Raw genomic sequence first — 20,012 nt, forward strand, 5'->3', positions numbered from 1 at the left:
CACACACACAACAGAGTGAGACTCCGTCTCACACACACACAACAGAGTGAGACTCCGTCTCACACACACACAACAGAGTGAGACTCCGTCTCACACACACACAACAGTGAGACTCCGTCTCACACACAGAGTGAGACTCCGTCTCACACACACACACACACAGAGTCACACACACACACGAGTGAGACTCCGTCACACACACACACACACAACAGAGTGAGACTCTGTCACACACACAGAGTGAGACTCTGTCTCACACACACACACAACAGAGACTCCGTCACACACACAACAGAGTGAGACTCCGTCTCACACACACACAACAGAGTGAGACTCCGTCTCACACACACACAACAGAGTGAGACTCCGTCTCACACACACACAACAGAGTGAGACTCCGTCACACACACAGTGAGACTGTCTCACACACACACACAGAGTGAGACTCCGTCACACACACACACACAACAGTGAGACTCCGTCACACACACAGTGAGACTGTCTCACACACACAACAGAGTGAGACTCCGTCACACACACACGAGACTGTCTCACACACACACACACAGTGAGACTCCGTCACACACACACACAACAGTGAGACTCTCTCACACACACACAAGAGTGAGACTCCATCTCACACACACACACACCAGAGTGAGACTCCGTCACACACACACAGAGACTCCGTCACACACACACAGAGTGAGACTCCGTCACACACACACACAGAGACTCCGTCACACACACACACAACAGAGTGAGACTCTGTCTCACACACACACAACAGAGTGAGACTCTGTCTCACACACACACAACAGAGTGAGACTCTGTCACACACACACACACCAGAGACTCCGTCACACACACATACAACAGAGTGAGACTCCGTCACACACACACACACAACAGAGTGAGACTCTGTCTCACACACACAACAGTGAGACTCCATCACACACACACACCAGAGTGAGACTCTGTCACACACACACACACAACAGAGTGAGACTCCGTCACACACACAGAGTGAGACTGTCTCACACACACACACAAAACAGAGTGAGACTCCGTCTCACACACACACAACAGAGTGAGACTCCGTCTCACACACACACACACAACAGAGTGAGACTCCGTCTCACACACACACACACACCAGAGTGAGACTCCGTCACACACACACAACTGAGTGAGACTCCGTCACACACAACAGAGTGAGACTCCGTCACACACACACACACAACAGAGTGAGACTCCGTCACACACACAGAGTGAGACTGTCTCACACACACACACACACAGAGTGAGACTCCGTCACACACACACAGTGAGACTGTCTCACACACACACAACAGTGAGACTCTGTCTCTCACACACACACAACAGAGACTCCGTCACACACACACACAGAGACTCCGTCACACACACACACAACAGAGTGAGACTCCGTCACACACAACAGAGACTCCGTCACACACACACACACCAGAGTGAGACTCCGTCACACACACACACACACACAGAGACTCCGTCACACACACAACAGAGTGAGACTCCATCACACACACACACAACAGTGAGACTCCGTCACACACACACACACAACAGAGTGAGACTCCGTCACACAGAGTGAGACTGTCTCACACACACACACACACAGAGTGAGACTCCGTCACACACACACAGAGTGAGACTGTCTCACTCACACACACACACACAACAGTGAGACTCTGTCTCTCACACACACACAACAGAGACTCCGTCACACACACACACAGAGACTCCGTCACACACACACACAACAGAGTGAGACTCCGTCACACACACAACAGAGACTCCGTCACACACACACACACAACAGAGTGAGACTCTGTCTCACACACACACACACACAAAACAGAGTGAGACTCCATCACACACACACACAACAGAGTGAGACTCTGTCACACACACACACACACCAGAGTGAGACTCCGTCACACACACAACAGAGTGAGACTCCGTCACACACACACACAACAGAGTGAGACTCTGTCTCACACACACACACACAAAACAGAGTGAGACTCCGTCTCACACACACACACACGAGACTCCGTCACACACACACACAGAGTGAGACTCCGTCACACACACACACACAACAGAGTGAGACTGTCTCACACACACACACACACAACAGAGTGAGACTGTCTCACACACACACACACACAACAGAGTGAGACTCCGTCACACACACACACAACAGTGAGACTCTGTCTCACACACACACACACAGAGACTCCGTCTCTCACACACACACACACACAACAGAGTGAGACTCCGTCACACACACACACACAACAGAGACTCCGTCTCTCACACACACACACACAGAGATTCCGTCACACACACACACGAGTGAGACTCTGTCACACACACACACACAACAGAGTGAGACTCCGTCACACACACACAACAGAGTGAGACTCCGTCACACACACACAACAGTGAGACTGTCTCACACACACACACACGAGACTCCGTCACACACACAGTGAGACTCTGTCACACACACACGAGACTCCGTCACACACACACACACAGTGAGACTCTGTCACACACACACAACAGAGTGAGACTCTGTCACACACACACACAAAACAGAGACTCCGTCACACACACACACACAGTGAGACTGTCTCACACACACACACAACAGAGTGAGACTCCGTCACACACACACACAACAGTGAGACTCTGTCTCACACACACACAAACAGAGTGAGACTCCGTCTCTCACACACACACACACACAACAGAGTGAGACTCCGTCACACACACACACACACACACACACACACACACACACTGTTTTCCCAAATGAAGACCTGGCTCTGTGACTCCTCTGCAGAAGCAGGCCTAGAGTCAGACAAGGCATGGAAGCCTGGCCACGCTTCAGTCTGAAGACACTAGTGGGGTAGAAACAGGTGCCAGGAGGAATCCCTGCCCACTGATGCTTCTGTAGTTGCCCACTTCCTGTCCTACTGTCCTTAGGACTCTTGAACCCTTCCCCAGCTCCTATTTCAAATAGTAAGAACTGGGTCTATTCTGTGCCTCTAACTTTATTCTTTATTATCCTCTTTCTCTTGTGCAGACACAATGGACTGGGCTACCGTTCATGCCCCACTGCCACTTTGTTGTTTTTGCCTCCAATTATACCAAAGATTATGATCATGTGATCTCAGAGTACCATCTTAGGTATTTGCATATCTTAGGTAATAACTTTGGAAAGAGGTTTCAAAGTACCTTATGTCTAAAAATTAGCTAAAATTTAATAAGCTGGCACCTGTAATTATACAACGTGTACCTTTTCTCCCTAAAAGTTTAGCCCTACCTCTTAATACTTATAGTATGTCTCTATCTTAACTATAGGGAAAGTGAGATGGTCTCACTTGAGGGAAGGTAGCATGTGCTAACCACTTTTGATTACCAAGCACCTATCACACTGCCTGTGAGTACAGAGAGGTAGACACTTAAAAATACTTTGGCCCAGCGCAGTGGCTCACACCTGTAATCCCAGCACTTTGGGAGGCCAAGGTGGGCAGATCATGAGGTCAGGAGATCGAGACCATCCTGGCTAACACGGTGAAACCCTGTCTCTACTAAAAATACAAAAAATTAGCTAGGCGTGGTGGTGGGCACCTGTAGTCCCAGCTACTCGGGAGGCTGAGGCAGGAGAATGGCGTGAACCTGGGAGGCGGAGCTTGCAGTGAGCCGAGATTGCACCACTGCACTCCAGCCTGGGCGACAGAGTGAGACTCCGTCTCAAAAAATAAATTAAAAAAAAAAGAAGAATGTGTACATGAGGCCAGGCATGGTGGCTCATGCCTGTAATCTCTGTACTTTGGAAGTCCAAGGCAGGAGGATTACTTGAGGTCAGGAGTTCAAGACCACCCTGGGCACCTTGTTTACACACTCACAAATTCGCCGGGTATGGCGGTGTGTGCCTGTAGCCTCAGCTACTTGGGAGGCTAGGGCAGGGGGATTGCTCGGGCCCAGGAGGTTGAAGCTGCGGAGAGCCAAGACTGTGCCGCTGCACTACAGCCTGGATGACACAGTGAGATTCCATCTCAAAAAACGAATAAAAAAGAATGTGTATCAACTACATCTGCTCTTAAAAACGCTGCCAAACAGGCCGGGCAGGTGAGGTGGTATCTTATGCCTGTAATCCCAGCACTTTGGGAGGCAGAGGTAGGTGGATCACTTGAGGTCAGCAGTTCGAGACCAGCCTGGCCAACACAGTGAAACCTCATCTCTACTAAAAATACAAAAATTAGCCAGGTGTGGTGGCACACACCTGTAATCACAGCTACTCAGGAGGCTGAGGCGGGAGAATCGCTTGAACCCAGGAGGCAGAGGTTGCGAGATCATGTCACTGAACTCCAGCCTGGGTGACAGAGCAAGACTTCGTCTCACCAAAAAAAAAAAAAAAAAAAGCACCGGCAAACAAATATTATATTGTACTTTACAACAAATAGTATATTGTACTTTACACCTGAGACGTATTTAGGGCTATCTGCCTATTTAGAGGTTAATCATGTAACTCATGACTAAGACTATTTAGTTAACGTGATAGCGACTGTTGCCTATTCAACAGCCATTTCCCTCATTCTCCTTCCCAAGTCCTAATTTCATTCAGTAATCTACCCTCCTCCATATATCCATGTGCTACAGGTGAAGCTGACTTCATTCCAACCCCTGAGGGTGTGGCTTGATTAGCCTACAACAGAGTCCTATCTATAGCCACTTGGTTTTGTAGATAGTTTTACTGAAACACAGCCGTGTCTATTGGTTTACGTATCGCCTATGCCTCTTAGGCTACAATGGCAGAGGCAAAGCTGGGACTGTGAATAGTCCACAAACCTAAAATATTTATTATCTGGCTCTTTCAAATAAAAGTGTACCAATCCTTGGTCAAGCCAATTATTTATTTATTTATTTTTTGAGATGGAGTCTTGGTCTGTTACTGAGGCTGGAGTGCAGTGGCGCGGTCTGGGCTTGCTGCAACCCCCACCTCCCAGGTTCAAGTGATTCTCCTGCCTCAGCCTCCCGAGTAGCTGGGATCATAGGCATGCACCACCACACCTGGCTAATTTTTGTATCTTTAGTAGAGACGGGGTTTCACCATGTTGGCCAGGCTGGTCTCAAACTCCTGACCTCAGGTGATCCGCCTGCCTCAGCCTCCCAAAGTGTCGGGATTACAGGCGTGAGCCACCTTGCCCGGCCAAGCCAATGTTTTTAAAACTTTGAGTCATGACCCATTAGTAGGTCATTTAGCATTGCTACCTGAATTTTTAAAACAAAACAGATTGTAGGTAACGAGGTAACCATGACACATCTTAGTTATGTGTCTGTGTGTGTGTAAACTGGGTCACAATGCAAAATGTACTTCTTAGGTGGCTAGTGATCAAATAGTATTTGGTTTATATAGCAACATGAAACTTTGCATTTAAGCTCCAATCCAGCAATCCCTCTTCTAGAAAATCAAGCATACAGATACAGTGGTAAAAATAAAAAGATGTATGTACAGGGTTATTCATTACAACACTTTTTGTAACAGCAAAAGACTAAAATTAACCAAGTGCCATTAACAGGTTGAATAAATTATGGTACATCCACACAAGGAAGACTATTCAGCTAAAAAAAGAAGTGAGGAATATTTCTATATACTGTTACAGAATGTACTCCAGGATATACTATTAGTGAAAACAAAATGGAGAAAAGCATATATAGGATGTTCCCAAAATAGAATAGTAGAACAGGCAGAGAATAAAATTTATAGACATTCCCATCCCAAAAGGGAGAAAATGGAAGGAAGAAAGGAGTTACTAGTCCCAAACAATTCTGGAATCCAACAAGGCAATGTCTATTAGGTTTCAAGGCCTGGGAATAATCTTCTATGGCTCTTGGCTCTGCCATCTGGAGATTCTATCCTCTGAGTCATCCTTTTTCTCCAGCCAATTACCTGCCTATAGAATTTTGACAGTCAAAGCATCTTCTTTAATTTTGTCCCCTCTCTGTCTCTTTCAGTCCAAACTGGCAGTGTTTCTGCTAATATACCATTCTCAAAACGTTGTGGATCTCTCGCGTATGTCATGGGATTGACTCCATCAGAAAAGATGTTCCTCCACAGATCTTTCCTGAATAATCCCATCTCCATTCTTGGTTTCTGTTGAGATGGTTGAGATGATCCACAAGTCACATATTTAATTTCTTCAGCAGTTAAAGGAAAAAAGGTGGTCCAGTCATGCCCTTGGCTTTCTCTGTAGGAAGCTCCTAATTTCAGCATCTTTTGCAATCTAGATAGGCTGAAAAATTTCCTAAATCATTAAATGTTGGTTCCTTCTTGTGCTTTAATAGTTCTTCCCTCTATTGTTCTTCTCACATTTTACTATAAGCAACAAGGCAGGCTGCACCTTCTATATACTTTGCTTGGAAATCTCTTCAGCTAAATATCATAACCCCACAGAAATAAATTCCAATTAACTGTAAAACACATGAATTTTACTGTATTAAGTCACAATCTAAAGATGAAAGAATGACAAAAAACCTTAACTTTCTAGTACTCATATTGGTGGTGGTTATGGTAACACTATTATTCTACAGCTGTTTTAGGTACAGAGGAGTAAAACAAATGAGCAATTATGTTTCTTGTTGCTGAGAATTTAGATTTTTGACATGGGATAGATAAAATGTAGCTATATCATTGATGAGGTTAAGTAAAAATGCTGTAGCCCAAATTTGTAGTAGAAACGTCACTATGAACCTGTAAAAAAGTCCCAGTTTCATCTACTGGTGGGGGTGAGGAGCTAGAGACAATGATCAGTACAGTAGTAGTGAGCAACCTTAAAGCCCAGATTAAAGTTTCTAAATATTTGCTATTAGAAGGGAACAGTTCTGAGGTAGAAAATATCTAGATGAGCCTGGAATATCTTGTCATACCAGATAACAAAAGGCTATAGAAGATTATTAGGGACAAATCAAAAGACTTATGAGCCAACTTGAAGAGGCTCCCATGCATCAAAGATGGGACAAAAACAGTCAGTACACTGATCCGAAACATAAAATACTTTTAAATCTGGGGAGGAGATATTCACGATGCTAAATTTTCAAAACAAAAAATATTTTGCGGGGAGAAAAAAACCACTTAGAGAGTACTAGGGAACTGTGTCAGGTATGCCCAAGACCCAGTTTTTCCACCTCCAGATTTGATGATTTTAGAGGACTCATACGACATAGCATATAGTTGTATTCACAGGTATGACTTATCACAGTGAAAGGATGTGAAACAAAATTGGCAAGCGAAAAGGTGCATGGGGTAAAGTTTAGAGGAAAACAGGTTTCCACTCCAGCCTGAAAACTTAAGAGTTTTTGTTTCAGAGGGACTACCTGAAGACAGTCAGTTCCATGTTGGTCCATGACATCAGGTTATCAGCCTCATGACTGTGGATGACATCTGGAGGTGTTCTGTGTGGGAAGTGCAGGAGCTGAGGTCACTCCCTGCTCTTATAGGTTTGAGCACAGGCTCAGCAGGCTGTGTGAATTCAAAGTGCTTGCAGCATCTTAACAAGGTAGCATGGAAGTTTTTAGGAAGAGGGGAAAGGCAGTATTGAAAAACAAAGATGATCAGTCTTTGCCTCCTTTGAGATTCCCTAGGTGCCAGGGTTTGTTTTTTGTTGTTGTTACAAAATCAGTATGTCTCATTTAGCAGTCATAGCTTCACATTTAAAACATTGTCCTATACTCTCATCCAGACCTTTTGTCTGGAAGGGATATATTAAAGAGGGACAAAAGTCTTCACAGAATTTTTTTTTTTTTTTTTGAGACAGTCTCGCTCTGTTGTTAGGCTGGAGTGCAGTGGCACAATCTCGGCTCCCTGAAACCTCCCCCTCCTGTGTTCAAGGAATTCTCCTGCCTCAGCCTCCCGAGTAGCTGGGACTACAGGCCCGCGCCACCACGCCCAGCTAATTTTTGTATTTTTAGTAGAGATGGGGTTTCACCATGTTGGCCAGGATGGTCTCGATCTCTTGACCTCGTGATCCGCCTGCCTGAGCCTCCTAAAGCGTTGGGATTACAGGCACGAGCCACTGCACCTGGCCGTAAAATATTTTTATATAATGTAACCAGAAACACATGCCATTTTCAGAACTGGTCAGAATTAAATCCTGAATTTTCAAAATATTTCAAAATGGTTTGAGAGCCACTCACTGAACATTCATTTAGTAAGTGGCCTATAGCATCATTCCATTTCTGGAGACAGCTGCATTTGGTAATCAAACTGCCTTACTAAGGTGTGTGCACCAGTAGAAAGGTAGCAGAGTAGCGACAAACTGGTAAGTCCACTGTTGCAAACGGCAGCTAGTCCAGAAGTCCCAGTAAACACAGAGAAACTTTCCCGAGAGAGGTGGGAGTAAGATGGGTAGACACAGGGGCCACAGTCCTAGTGATATGCTTTCCCCTCAACATGTAGCTTTTGTCAATAATCACAAGTTAGGAATGTAATCAGTCCCTGTATCAGAAATACAGAACAGATCAGCAGTTCGACTTCGTATGGTCCCACCAGAGAAGCCGGTTCCCGTGGACACCTGTGATAATCCACGTAGTTCCGTCAACATCCATGTTTTTATAGTGAAGAGCCCCACAGAGGGGTATCCTAAATCTGCCTTGATCCCCAAGTAGAAGTCTTCTTCCCTGAGCCTGTATATCTTTCAGTTTAACACAGCTTGTGCTAAGACTGAAATAGTGTGTAGGAGACAATGTCAAGTTTTAGCTCAAGTGTCAAGTCCAAGCAATTAGGATCGATGAATTCAGGATTCCAAAATATGCCAGAGACTTTTCTTTGGCAGCAGTAAAGCTGAGATGCTGAAGGGCCAGTCATGTTTCCAAGGCCAAGCAAAAAGCAAAGCTTTCCTAAGTGCTTTCTAAGACCCACTCAAAATTATGCACATCAGGCTAGAAAATCACCAGCCTCTAGGGTCAGACATCTGATTTTATATGAGCTCACTTGCAATTAAAACTGCTTTAAAAATGTTTAAAAGTGTATGTCTTCCTTTTTCCAGAGGCTCCAATAGGCAAAAATCATAGGAAATATCATCGGCTGTGAGACATATTTTGCTTTCAACAAAAGATTTAAATTTCCATCTATCCTACAGCAGCAAAAGCAAGGAAGTTGTGTCCCACTAACTTTTTATTTGCATCACTGCCTTATTGGGCTAATCCCCCTAGCATCTGCGACATTACCAGCATAAAACATTCTACATCAACTTCTTTCGTATATCCATAGATGTAATAACTGCAAAATACAAGGCCATTAACGGCCCCCCGCTGCCCCACTCCGGCCCGGCACCTTCCTCACTGCAGATGTATTCAACCCCTTGCAGTAAATTTAGCAAAAGGTTTAATATTACAGTTGCAGAGGAGACCCTATCTGGAATGGGGTTGAGGGCGTGCAGGCAGGCTAACAACTGAAGGATGTCCCCTGCCCTTTTTTACTTAGCTCTAGCCCTGAGAACTGATTCAACCTTTTTTCCTTCTACTTGTGAGGAAACAGTGCCATAAATGTTTAACATTTTTGGCCCAACCAAAGCTCAGCTTTGGGAATTTTTGGGCCTTTTTTCTTTCTTCTGGGAGGAGAGAACAAAAACTGAAGGTATTACCTGGGCTACACTTCTTTTTTCTCCTCACTGTAACCAGCATGGCCAAAAGTAGCCAGGTGATCTAGTGAGTCAGTTCTCCTGGAGTTGGATCTATCATTTGAAATTCGACAGGTAACTTTTACCTTTCATAACAGGCAACAGCTCAGCTGCTATTTCACATCATGGATAACTCCATAGCCATCCAGACATCAAAGGTTTTCCATACCTCCACCCATTTCATCCTTTCTTTTCTCAGTCCTTTTTTTTGAGACAGAGGCTCCCTCTGTCACCCAGGCTGGAGTGCAGTGGCACGATCTCAGCTCATTGCAACCTCCGCCTCCTGAGTAGCTGGGATTACAGGTGTGTGCCACACACCAGGCTAATTTTTTATATTTTTAGTAGAGACGGAGTTTCACCAAGTTGGCCAGGCTGGTCTCAAACTCCTGACCTCAAGTGATCCGCCTGCCTCAACCTCCCAAAATGCTGAGATTACAGGCATGAGCCACCGTGCCTTGCCAGTCCTTTTGTTATATTTCTGTGAGTCAAAGGTCTCCACAACCGTCGTTTTGGTGATTTGCTAGGACTCAGGAATCAGCATAGCATACTCATGACTATGACTTATTACAACAAAAAGATACAAAACAAAATCAGCAAAAGGAAAATTATACATGGGGCAAAGTCCAGAGGAAAGCAGGCACAAGCTTTAAGGATCCTCTCCTAATAGGTAGGATGTGCATGCTTAATCCCCCCAGCAATGGTTTGTGACAACATATGTGAAACGTCTACCAGGGAAGATCATTACAGACTCAGAACCCAAGACTTCTATTGGGGGCTGGTCATGCAGGCATCCTCTGCCAAAATCCCAGAGTCCCAGAGGGAAAGCAGGTTTTTAGCATAAACCAAATCAGTTGTACAAACAGGTTAGGCAAAGGGAGCCACTCTTCTCAGTTCTAGGAATGATGAGAACCTTACAGAAGTCCAAGCTCGCAGATGTCAGCTCAAGGCCAATCCTGCAGGCAGGCCTTTCTAAGGACAGCAGTTTTAGGCCTATGATGTTATTTAACTCTTCCGTACAGGAACCAACTTGTTTTTTGAAAACAAGTAAAGGGGGGAAAAAAGCATCTATCTCGCCCTATCACCCAGGCTGGAGTGCAGTGGTACCATCTTGGTTCACTGCAACCTCTGCCTCCTGGGCTTAAGCCATCCTCCCACCCCATCCTCCCACCTCAGCCTCCCAAGCAGCTGGGACTACAGGCACACACCACCATGCCTGGCTAATTTTTGTATTTTTTGTAGATGGGGTTTTGCCATGTTGCCCAAGCTGGTCTTGAACTTGTGTGCTCAAGCAACCTACCTGCCTCAGCCTCCCAAAGTGCTGGGATTACAGGCGTGAGCCACTGTGCCCAGCTATCTTGCCTTTTCTATGGGGAATGTATCTCAGGGTGACCAGATGTATGAACTTTTGTTTAGATTTGGATTCAAACTAACCATTAAAAAATTATGACAGTTGGGGAAATCTGAACGTTGTTCATTTGGATAATATTAAGAAATAATGTTAATTTGTGGAGTGATAACATAATTTTAGGAGTGATGACATAATGTGGTTATGTTAAAAAGAATCTTTATCTTTTAGAGATACAGAGTGAAATATTTATAATTGAAATTAGGCCAGGTGTGGTGGCTCATGCAGGTAATCTCAGGATTTTGGGAGGCTGAGGTGGGAGGATTGCTTGAGTCCAGGAGTTCCAGACCAGCCTGGGCAATATAATGCAACTCCATCTTCACAAAAAATACGAAAGTTGTACATAGTGGCATGTGCCTGTAGCTCTAGCTACTTGGGAGGCTGAGACAGGAGGATCACTTGAGCCTGAGTTCCAAGCTGCAATGAACTATGATCACACCACTGCACCCCAGCCTGGGCAACAGCAAGACCCTGTCTCTAAATCTGGGATTTGTTTCAAAACAATTTGGAGCTGGAGTGGTATCTAAGTGAGTTATATAGGGGCTCATTATATTATTCTACTTTTATATGTTTTGAATTTTCTACTGAAAATATTAATTTTACTTATTTTTTTGAGATGGAGTTTTGCTCTTGTTGCCCAGGATGGAGTGCAACAGCACCATCTCTGCTCACTGCAACCTCTGCCTCCTGGGTTCAGGCGATTCTCCTGCCTCAGCCTCCTGAGTAGCTGGGATTACAGGTGCCCGCCACCATGCCCAGCTAATTTTTGTATTTTTAGTTAGAGATGAGGTTTCAACATGTTGGCCAGGATGGTCTTGATCTCTTGACCTTGTGATCCCCCCACCTTGGCCTCCCAAAGTGCTGGGATTACAGGTGTGAGCCACCATGCCTGACCGAAAATATTAATTTTAAAAAGACATTTAGATTAGACGAGTGGCATTTAGTAATGGTAATGGCAGTCCTTTTGCTAGTGACTGGTTCACAATTAGGCATCTGACACAATTCTGGCTGTAAAACATGGCTGCTTTTGGAAGGGTAGGGAAAAGGGAGTTCCAGAAAGAGTTTCACTGTTTCCAAAGGGAGAGAGACATAGTCTTCCTCTGGTTGTTGTGCTAAAATTGTTACCTCTATCTGAAAACCATAAAGGGAGCTGGCCTGCCGGTAGGGCCAACATCCCAAGGATGGCAGCTTAGAGAAATGAATAAAGACTTTACATCCCTATGACACTCACAGCTGAGACATTGACCACAATGGAGTGGAGCCTGCCTTATTCTGGACTTGTTTTGTAAGATAACGTTTCCTCAATGTTTACGCCAATTAGCACCCAATTCGAAGGGACCTATCTTGCAGAGTAGAGGCTGGCAAACTTTTTCTGTTAAAGGTCAAACAATAAATATTTTGGGCTTTATAGGCCATAAATCTTTGCTGCAGCTACTCAACTCTGCCACTGCAGCCGGAAAGCAGTCAAGGAAACAGGTAAACAAATAAGCATGGCTGTGTTCTAATAAAACTTAACGAATCTCTCTGGTCTTAGCCACAGAAGCAAGGTGACGAAGGGAACATCATCGTTTGGAAAGCGTCGCAATAAGACGCACACGTGCCACTGCTGTGGCTCTAAGGCCTACCGCCTTTGGAAGTTGACCTGTGGCAAATGTGGCTACTCCGCCAAGCGCAAGAGAAAGTATAACTGCAGTGCCAAGGCTAAAAGACAAAATACCACCGGGACTGGTCGAATGAGGCACCTAAAAATTGTAGACCGCGGATTCAGGCAGAGATTCCGTGAAGGAACAACACCTAAACCCAAGAGGGCAGCTGCTGCAGCATCCAGTTCATCTTAAGAATTTCAACGATTAGTAATGCAATAAATGTTCTGGTTTAAAAAAAAACCTTTATGAATACTAAAGTTTGAACTTTACATAATTTATACATGTCACCATATAGTATTCTTTTGGCTTTTTTCAATCCTTAAAAAGAATGTAAAAACCATTTTAGCCTGCAGGCTGTATAAGGACAGATGACATGCTGGTGTTGGTTCAAAGGCCAGGCTATAGTAGTTTGCTAATCCCTGCTGTAGAGGAAGCATCGGAACTGATAACATTATCGTGTTAAATGATAATTCTTAGAATTTTTAAGAACAATATTAACAGAAAAGTACATATATCGACAATCAATTATTAATATAGTGATGATTTTGCTTATTTGCAACTGGTTATGACATACGTCCCCACACTATGTTGTCAAAGATATAAAAGCATACCAGTTTTACTAAACTTCATTAGAGTGCCTAATATTAATTTGCTTGTCTTTGTTATATGGGAGTTGCATCTATCATTTCAAATTCCAAAGGTAGCTTTTACATTTCACAATAGGCAAGAGCCGATATTTCCATTTAATGGAATATATACCATATTTCATTAAAATAGCTCCTTATCCCTCACTATCCAGAATTCTAGTTCCAGCACTGCCACTAACAGGCTAGGTAACCTTGGGTCAACTTAACTTCTGGGTCTCTCAGCTTAACAATTCAGCACTAGGCCAGGCGCCGTGGCTCATGCCTGTAATCCCAGCACTTTGGGAGGCCGAGGCAGGCAGATCACTTGAGGTCGGGAGTTCGAGACCAGCCTAACCAACATGGAGAAACCCTGCCTCTACTAAAAATACAAAATTAGCCAGGCGTGGTGGGGGGTGCCTATAGTCCCAGCTACTCAGGAGGCTGAGGCAGGAGAATCGCTTGAACCTGGGAGGCAGAGGTTGTGGTGAGCCGAGATGGTGCCACTGTACTCCAGCCTGGGCAACAAAGAGCCAAACTCCATCTCAAAAAAAAAAAAAAAAAAAAAAAAGAACAAACAATTCAGCACTTACATGGAGAAAAGCATAAAAACTGTGGCCTAAAAAGATGGCTTCAGGGACATCTAGAATTGCTCTTTGGGCCCCAAATGCAAAATGGTTTTGGGGTTAGACCAGGGCTGATGTGGTGGTATAGATGCTCAATAACGTTCTTAATGTTTTTGAAGGACAGAATAAATTAGAACCAGAGGAAGTAATGATAAAATATAATAAGCACTGGAGTAAGAAGTCCGGTCTAAACTGAATTCTTCATGACAATCTTTGATAAGTCATTTTCCCAATTGGGGTCTGTTTCCTTGTCTGAAAAATAAGAGTGGATTAGGATGCTGTCTATTTCTCCACCAATTTTAGCACTCAATAGATCTTTGAATGCATTCCACACAAATGTAATGTCTGGGGTCAAGAAAGCTCAGAACTACCTTCCCCCTTGCCTGAAAATTGACTAGGTCACTTCTATGGTACTGATGCATCCGCTAGACCACAGGTGTTTCTTGAACTTTTACGTTCATATGAGTCATCTGGGGATCTTGTTAAAATGAAGATTTGCATTCAGTATATCTCTGGTGGGGCAGAGATAATACATATCTCACAAATTTCCAGGAGATGCTGATGCTGCTGGTCCATGAAACACACTCTGAGTGGCATGATGACAGTCTGTGAGAGGTGTTTGAAAGCTGTATTGTAGAACTGCTGGTCCATGAGACACACTCGGAGTGGCATGGTGACAGTCTGTGAGAGGTGTTTGAAAGCTGTATTGTAGAACTGCTGGTCCATGAGACACACTCGGAGTGGCATGGTGACAGTCTGTGAGAGGTGTTTGAAAGCTGTATTGTAGAACTGCTGGTCCATGAGACACACTCGGAGTGGCATGGTGACAGTCTGTGAGAGGTGTTTGTTTGAAAGCTGTATTGTAGAACTGCTGGTCCATGAGACACACTCGGAGTGGCATGGTGACAGTCTGTGAGAGGTGTTTGAAAGCTGTATTGTAGAACTGCTGGTCCATGAGACACACTCGGAGTGGCATGGTGACAGTCTGTGAGAGGTGTTTGTTTGAAAGCTGTATTGTAGAACTGCTGGTCCATGAGACACACTCGGAGTGGCATGGTGACAGTCTGTGAGAGGTGTTTGAAAGCTGTATTGTAGAACTGCTGGTCCATGAGACACACTCGGAGTGGCATGGTGACAGTCTGTGAGAGGTGTTTGAAAGCTGTATTGTAGAACTGCTGGTCCATGAGACACACTCGGAGTGGCATGGTGACAGTCTGTGAGAGGTGTTTGAAAGCTGTATTGTAGAACTGCTGGTCCATGAGGCACACTCGGAGTGGCATGGTGACAGTCTGTGAGAGGTGTTTGAAAGCTGTATTGTAGAACTGCTGGTCCATGAGACACACTCGGAGTGGCATGGTGACAGTCTGTGAGAGGTGTTTGAAAGCTGTATTGTAGAACTGCTGGTCCATGAGACACACTCGGAGTGGCATGGTGACAGTCTGTGAGAGGTGTTTGAAAGCTGTATTGTAGAACTGCTGGTCCATGAGACACACTCGGAGTGGCATGGTGACAGTCTGTGAGAGGTGTTTGTTTGAAAGCTGTATTGTAGAAATGCTGGTCCATGAGACACACTCGGAGTGGCATGGTGACAGTCTGTGAGAGGTGTTTGTTTGAAAGCTGTATTGTAGAACTGCTGGTCCATGAGACACACTCGGAGTGGCATGGTGACAGTCTGTGAGAGGTGTTTGAAAGCTGTATTGTAGAACTGCTGGTCCATGAGACACACTCGGAGTGGCATGGTGACAGTCTGTGAGAGGTGTTTGTTTGAAAGCTGTATTGTAGAACTGCTGGTCCATGAGACAGACTCGGAGTGGCATGGTGACAGTCTGTGAGAGGTGTTTGTTTGAAAGCTGTATTGTAGAACTGCTGGTCCATGAGACACACTCGGAGTGGCATGGTGACAGTCTGTGAGAGGTGTTTGAAAGCTGTATTGTAGAACTGCTGGTCCATGAGACACACTCGGAGTGGCATGGTGACAGTCTGTGAGAGGTGTTTGTTTGAAAGCTGTATTGTAGAACTGCTGGTCCATGAGACACACTCGGAGTGGCATGGTGACAGTCTGTGAGAGGTGTTTGAAAGCTGTATTGTAGAACTGCTGGTCCATGAGACACACTCGGAGTGGCATGGTGACAGTCTGTGAGAGGTGTTTGTTTGAAAGCTGTATTGTAGAACTGCTGGTCCATGAGACACACTCGGAGTGGCATGGTGACAGTCTGTGAGAGGTGTTTGAAAGCTGTATTGTAGAAGCCATGAGAGAAGGAAAAACGGCCAAGGAACTAAGCATTTCTGCAGAGGAGGTCACTGAAATAGCAGCTCGTTTTCTCCTTTACACCCTTCACAATTTCTGTGGTACCTAGATGCTGCCATTGCAAGCATCTGCTAAGCATCAGAAAGCTGGGAAGCTGTTTCAAGCAACAATTCTCTAGACCTTATTTTATAATCTTTTTAATTTCTTTCCTCCATTTTCTTTTTAATTTCTTTCCTCCATTTTCTTTTTATGGTTCTTTAATTTTGACCTAGTTTTGATCTTCTGCTTGGGATTCAAGAATTGAGAAGGCAAGTAAGTGCCTATGTGTTATGTTAGCAGAAGAAAATTTCAAGATGGAAGACACAAATTACTTATTAATAAGAGCCAGAAAAAAAAATTCAGTAAAAGAGAAACCTTAGTGGCTAAGAAGCAGAAGTTTCTAGGCATTTACTTTTTTAAAGTGAAAGTTTCAGGTTATAATAAAACAGAGTAAGAAGGGACCATTATTTGTACTTACTCTCTACCCACTGCAAAGTAATGAATAGAATTACCGTTTAAAACTGTGCGGACTCTCAAGTTACCAACTCTGGAAAGGTCATTCATACAAGATTGAAACACAATACCATATTTCATACAACACAAAAAATCAGAAATGAATCAAGATCAAATATAGTGGGATATCAAGTATAGTGGGATAGCAAATATTTATTTGAAGAACTTTTAGGATAAAATTTAGTTTACCTCTGATAAAGCTGAAGAAAAATGATTGCAGTTTTTATGCATTAAATGATAAGCATTGCCTTTGTATTCTTTTCCCAGTTCTTCCACAATTTTTTCTATATCATCTTCTAGGAAGTCCGTGCTCCCTAAAACAACAGCTTCTCTTAAAGAACAAAAAGGAAAAAAAAAGAGAAAGAAAAATAAGGACATAGTTGTGTCAAATATTTATAAAAAGCATGTTTAAATACTTGCTTATTTCCAGGAATATTATGATTGACATAACAAATCAGGGTTAATATAACAAGACTAAAAGTGAAACAAGATACTTTAAAAGTCCTATTTTAGTTTCTACTTTTCTGCAATAAACTCAAGTATATTACCTATGAATACTACAAAAGCACAAGTCATTTTCTTTATGAAATGTATGTCCTTATGTAACATGTAATATTACAGTTATTTTCACAACTATTGTATTAGCAGTTATATTATTAGAGAACCAGATCCATGCTGCAAATATTCCTGCATAATTTCACTTGCCATTAAAGGGCTGGCCATAATGTCACCTAGAAACAAACTTTTAAGTTATCTGTCACTGTGCTGCAATGAGACAAACTGTCAAACCTGACTAAACGTTTTGTAAAAAGAAGGACCCTGGCCGGGTATGGCGGCTCACGCCTGTAATTCCAGCACTTTGGGAGGCCGAGGTGGGCAGATCACCTGAGGTCAGGAGTTCGAGACCAGCCTGGCCAACATGGTGAAACCCCCGTCTCTACAAAAATACAAAAATTAGTCAGGCATGATGGCAGGTGCCTGTAATCCCAGCTACTCGGGAGGCTGAGGCGGGAGAATCGCTTGAACGCAGGAGGCGGAGGTTGCAGTGGGCCGAGATCGCACCACTGCACTCCAGCCAGGGTGACAGAGCAAGACTCCATCTCTAAACAAACAAAAATAAAAAGGACTCCAAACTACTACCTTGGAAAGGCGACAGACATTATCCAAGAGAAAGTGGAATTTTAGTCAGATAAAAGGCATCCAAGAAACCTGAAAATACTTAGAAAATCCTTTTATCAAGTAGTCTTGCCAAAAGAGAGCCCAAAGGAGTGGATTCAGGATGGTATCATAGCACTTCTGTGCGAAAATCTTTCAATTCAGTGATAGGCTAAGAGAACTATGAACTTAGTAGAGGGCTTAATGTGTAGCTCTCTACTGAAGTTTAATGTTGGAACCCCATTTCACTGTCTATTTTTCACTTGGCAAGCCATCTATTATAGGCCCAGAAGTTTAAAGCTCCTTGAAACTCACATTCTAAATATCACTGTTTTTTTTTTTTTTTTTTTGGTGAGTGGAGATTTACTCTTGTTGCCCAGGCTGGAGTGCAATGGCGTGACCTCAGCTCACCGCATCCTCTGCCTCCCAGGTTCAAGCGATTCTCCTGCCTCAGCCTCCCGAGTAGCTGGGATTACAGGCATGTGCCACCATGCCCGGCTAATTCTGTATTTTTAGTAGAGATGGGGTTTCACCGTGTTGCCCAGGCTGATCTCAAACTCCTGACCTCAGGTGATCCGCCCACCTTGGCCTCCCAAAGTGCTGGGATTATAGGCGTGAGCCACTGCACCCGGCCCTAAATATCACTTTAAATACAAACCTCAATTAAGGAATGAAAATTTGATTATTAACATTTATATTCTCATTCTCAGCAAACTATCACAAGGACAGAAAACCAAACACCGTATGTTCTCACTCATAGGTGGGAACTGAACAATGAGAACACTTGGACACAGGGCGGGGAACATCACACACTGGGGCCTGTCGTGGGGTGGGGGCCTGGGGGAGGGATAGCATTAGGAGAAATACCTAATGTAAATGATGAGATGATGGGTGCTGCAAACCAACATGACACATGGATACCTATTAACAAACCTGCACGTTGTGCACATGTACCCTAGAACTTAAAGTATAAATAAAAAAAAATTATATTCTCACTGCTGCTTTTTATTACTCATAAGACTCCAGTGAACACTTACATCCATCTATTTTAGGTTTATCATTACATGTAATACATGTACCTTAACAACGGATTCTACGCTAATCAACTGTTTATTTCAAACGTATAAAGTGTCCCTTTCATTGGGACAATAAAGACATTTTTAATTTGCTAGGTAGGTAGGTCACAATAAAACTTTTTCTCCTTTCAAACAGGAGATTGAGGGGAAGAAATCATTAGAAAGGAATTTCCTGGGCTGGGCGCGGTGGCTCACGCCTGTAATCCCAGCACTTTGGGAGGCCGAGGCAGGTGGATCACCTGCGGTCAGGAGTTCAAGACTAGCCTGGCCAACATGGCGAAACTCCGTCTCTACTAAAAATACAAAAATTAGCCGGGCATCACGGTGCACGCCTGTAATCCCAGCTACTTGGGAGCCTGAGGCAGGAGAATCGCTTGAACCTAGAAGGTGGACGCTGCAGTGAGCTGAGATCACGCCACTTCTCTCCAGCCTGGGAGACAGAGTGAGACTCCATCTCAAAAACAAAAAAAAAGGAAAAGAAATGAGTTTCCTGAGGCAAACCTGAGTTATATAAAATGTCAGCAATTAAAACAAAGAGACATTTTTAACTTCTTGGGTTTGTTTTGATTTACAGAATGAATTCTGTATACCTGAAAACAAGCTATGGCACCTAAGACAGTGTAATAAAAATTATCCTCCCTACTTACTTAAATTTAAATGTTTCTCCTAGTTCAGAAGCATTTCCTGGGGAAATTTCAAATATTCCAGAAAAGGGGTAAGGATGGCCACCATAAGCAAATTCTGAAAAGAGAAAACTCATGATTTTTAGTATGTATCACATAAAATTTAACCAGAATGCTGAATTAGCTTTAATAATTGAGGACAACAGTGACACCATCTAAATATTTTTCAGTTTATAAAATGCTTTCACAAATATCTCACTTAGCTATTACTCGTATAAACAGTTGTCACAAAAGACCCAAAACTCAAATAACAGAAGACACTCA

General features: G+C 43.7%; 2 protein-coding genes across 3 annotated transcripts in view; one reads left to right on the top strand and one right to left on the bottom strand.

Annotated features, from left to right (window-relative positions):
* DESI2 (desumoylating isopeptidase 2) overlaps positions 1-20,012 on the bottom strand; it is a 61,365-nt gene that overhangs the window by 4,939 nt on the left and 36,414 nt on the right. Inside the window, 2 exon segments of one of the 2 annotated variants that reach the window (NM_001133555.1) lie at positions 17,024-17,165; positions 19,713-19,806. In NM_001133555.1, the coding sequence (NP_001127027.1) occupies positions 17,024-17,165; positions 19,713-19,806 (236 nt within the window). 2 annotated transcript variants of the gene reach the window in all.
* Positions 8,593-13,057, top strand: LOC112135426 (large ribosomal subunit protein eL37-like). The gene is made up of 2 exons (XM_054560096.2): positions 8,593-8,690; positions 12,668-13,057. The coding sequence occupies exons 1-2, from the start codon at positions 8,593-8,595 to the stop codon at positions 12,975-12,977; spliced, it is 408 nt and encodes a 135-aa protein (XP_054416071.2). The 3' UTR covers positions 12,978-13,057.

The sequence above is a fragment of the Pongo abelii genome, chromosome 1 (assembly GCF_028885655.2).
Source record: "Pongo abelii isolate AG06213 chromosome 1, NHGRI_mPonAbe1-v2.0_pri, whole genome shotgun sequence".
Classification (NCBI taxonomy): Eukaryota; Metazoa; Chordata; class Mammalia; order Primates; family Hominidae; genus Pongo; species Pongo abelii.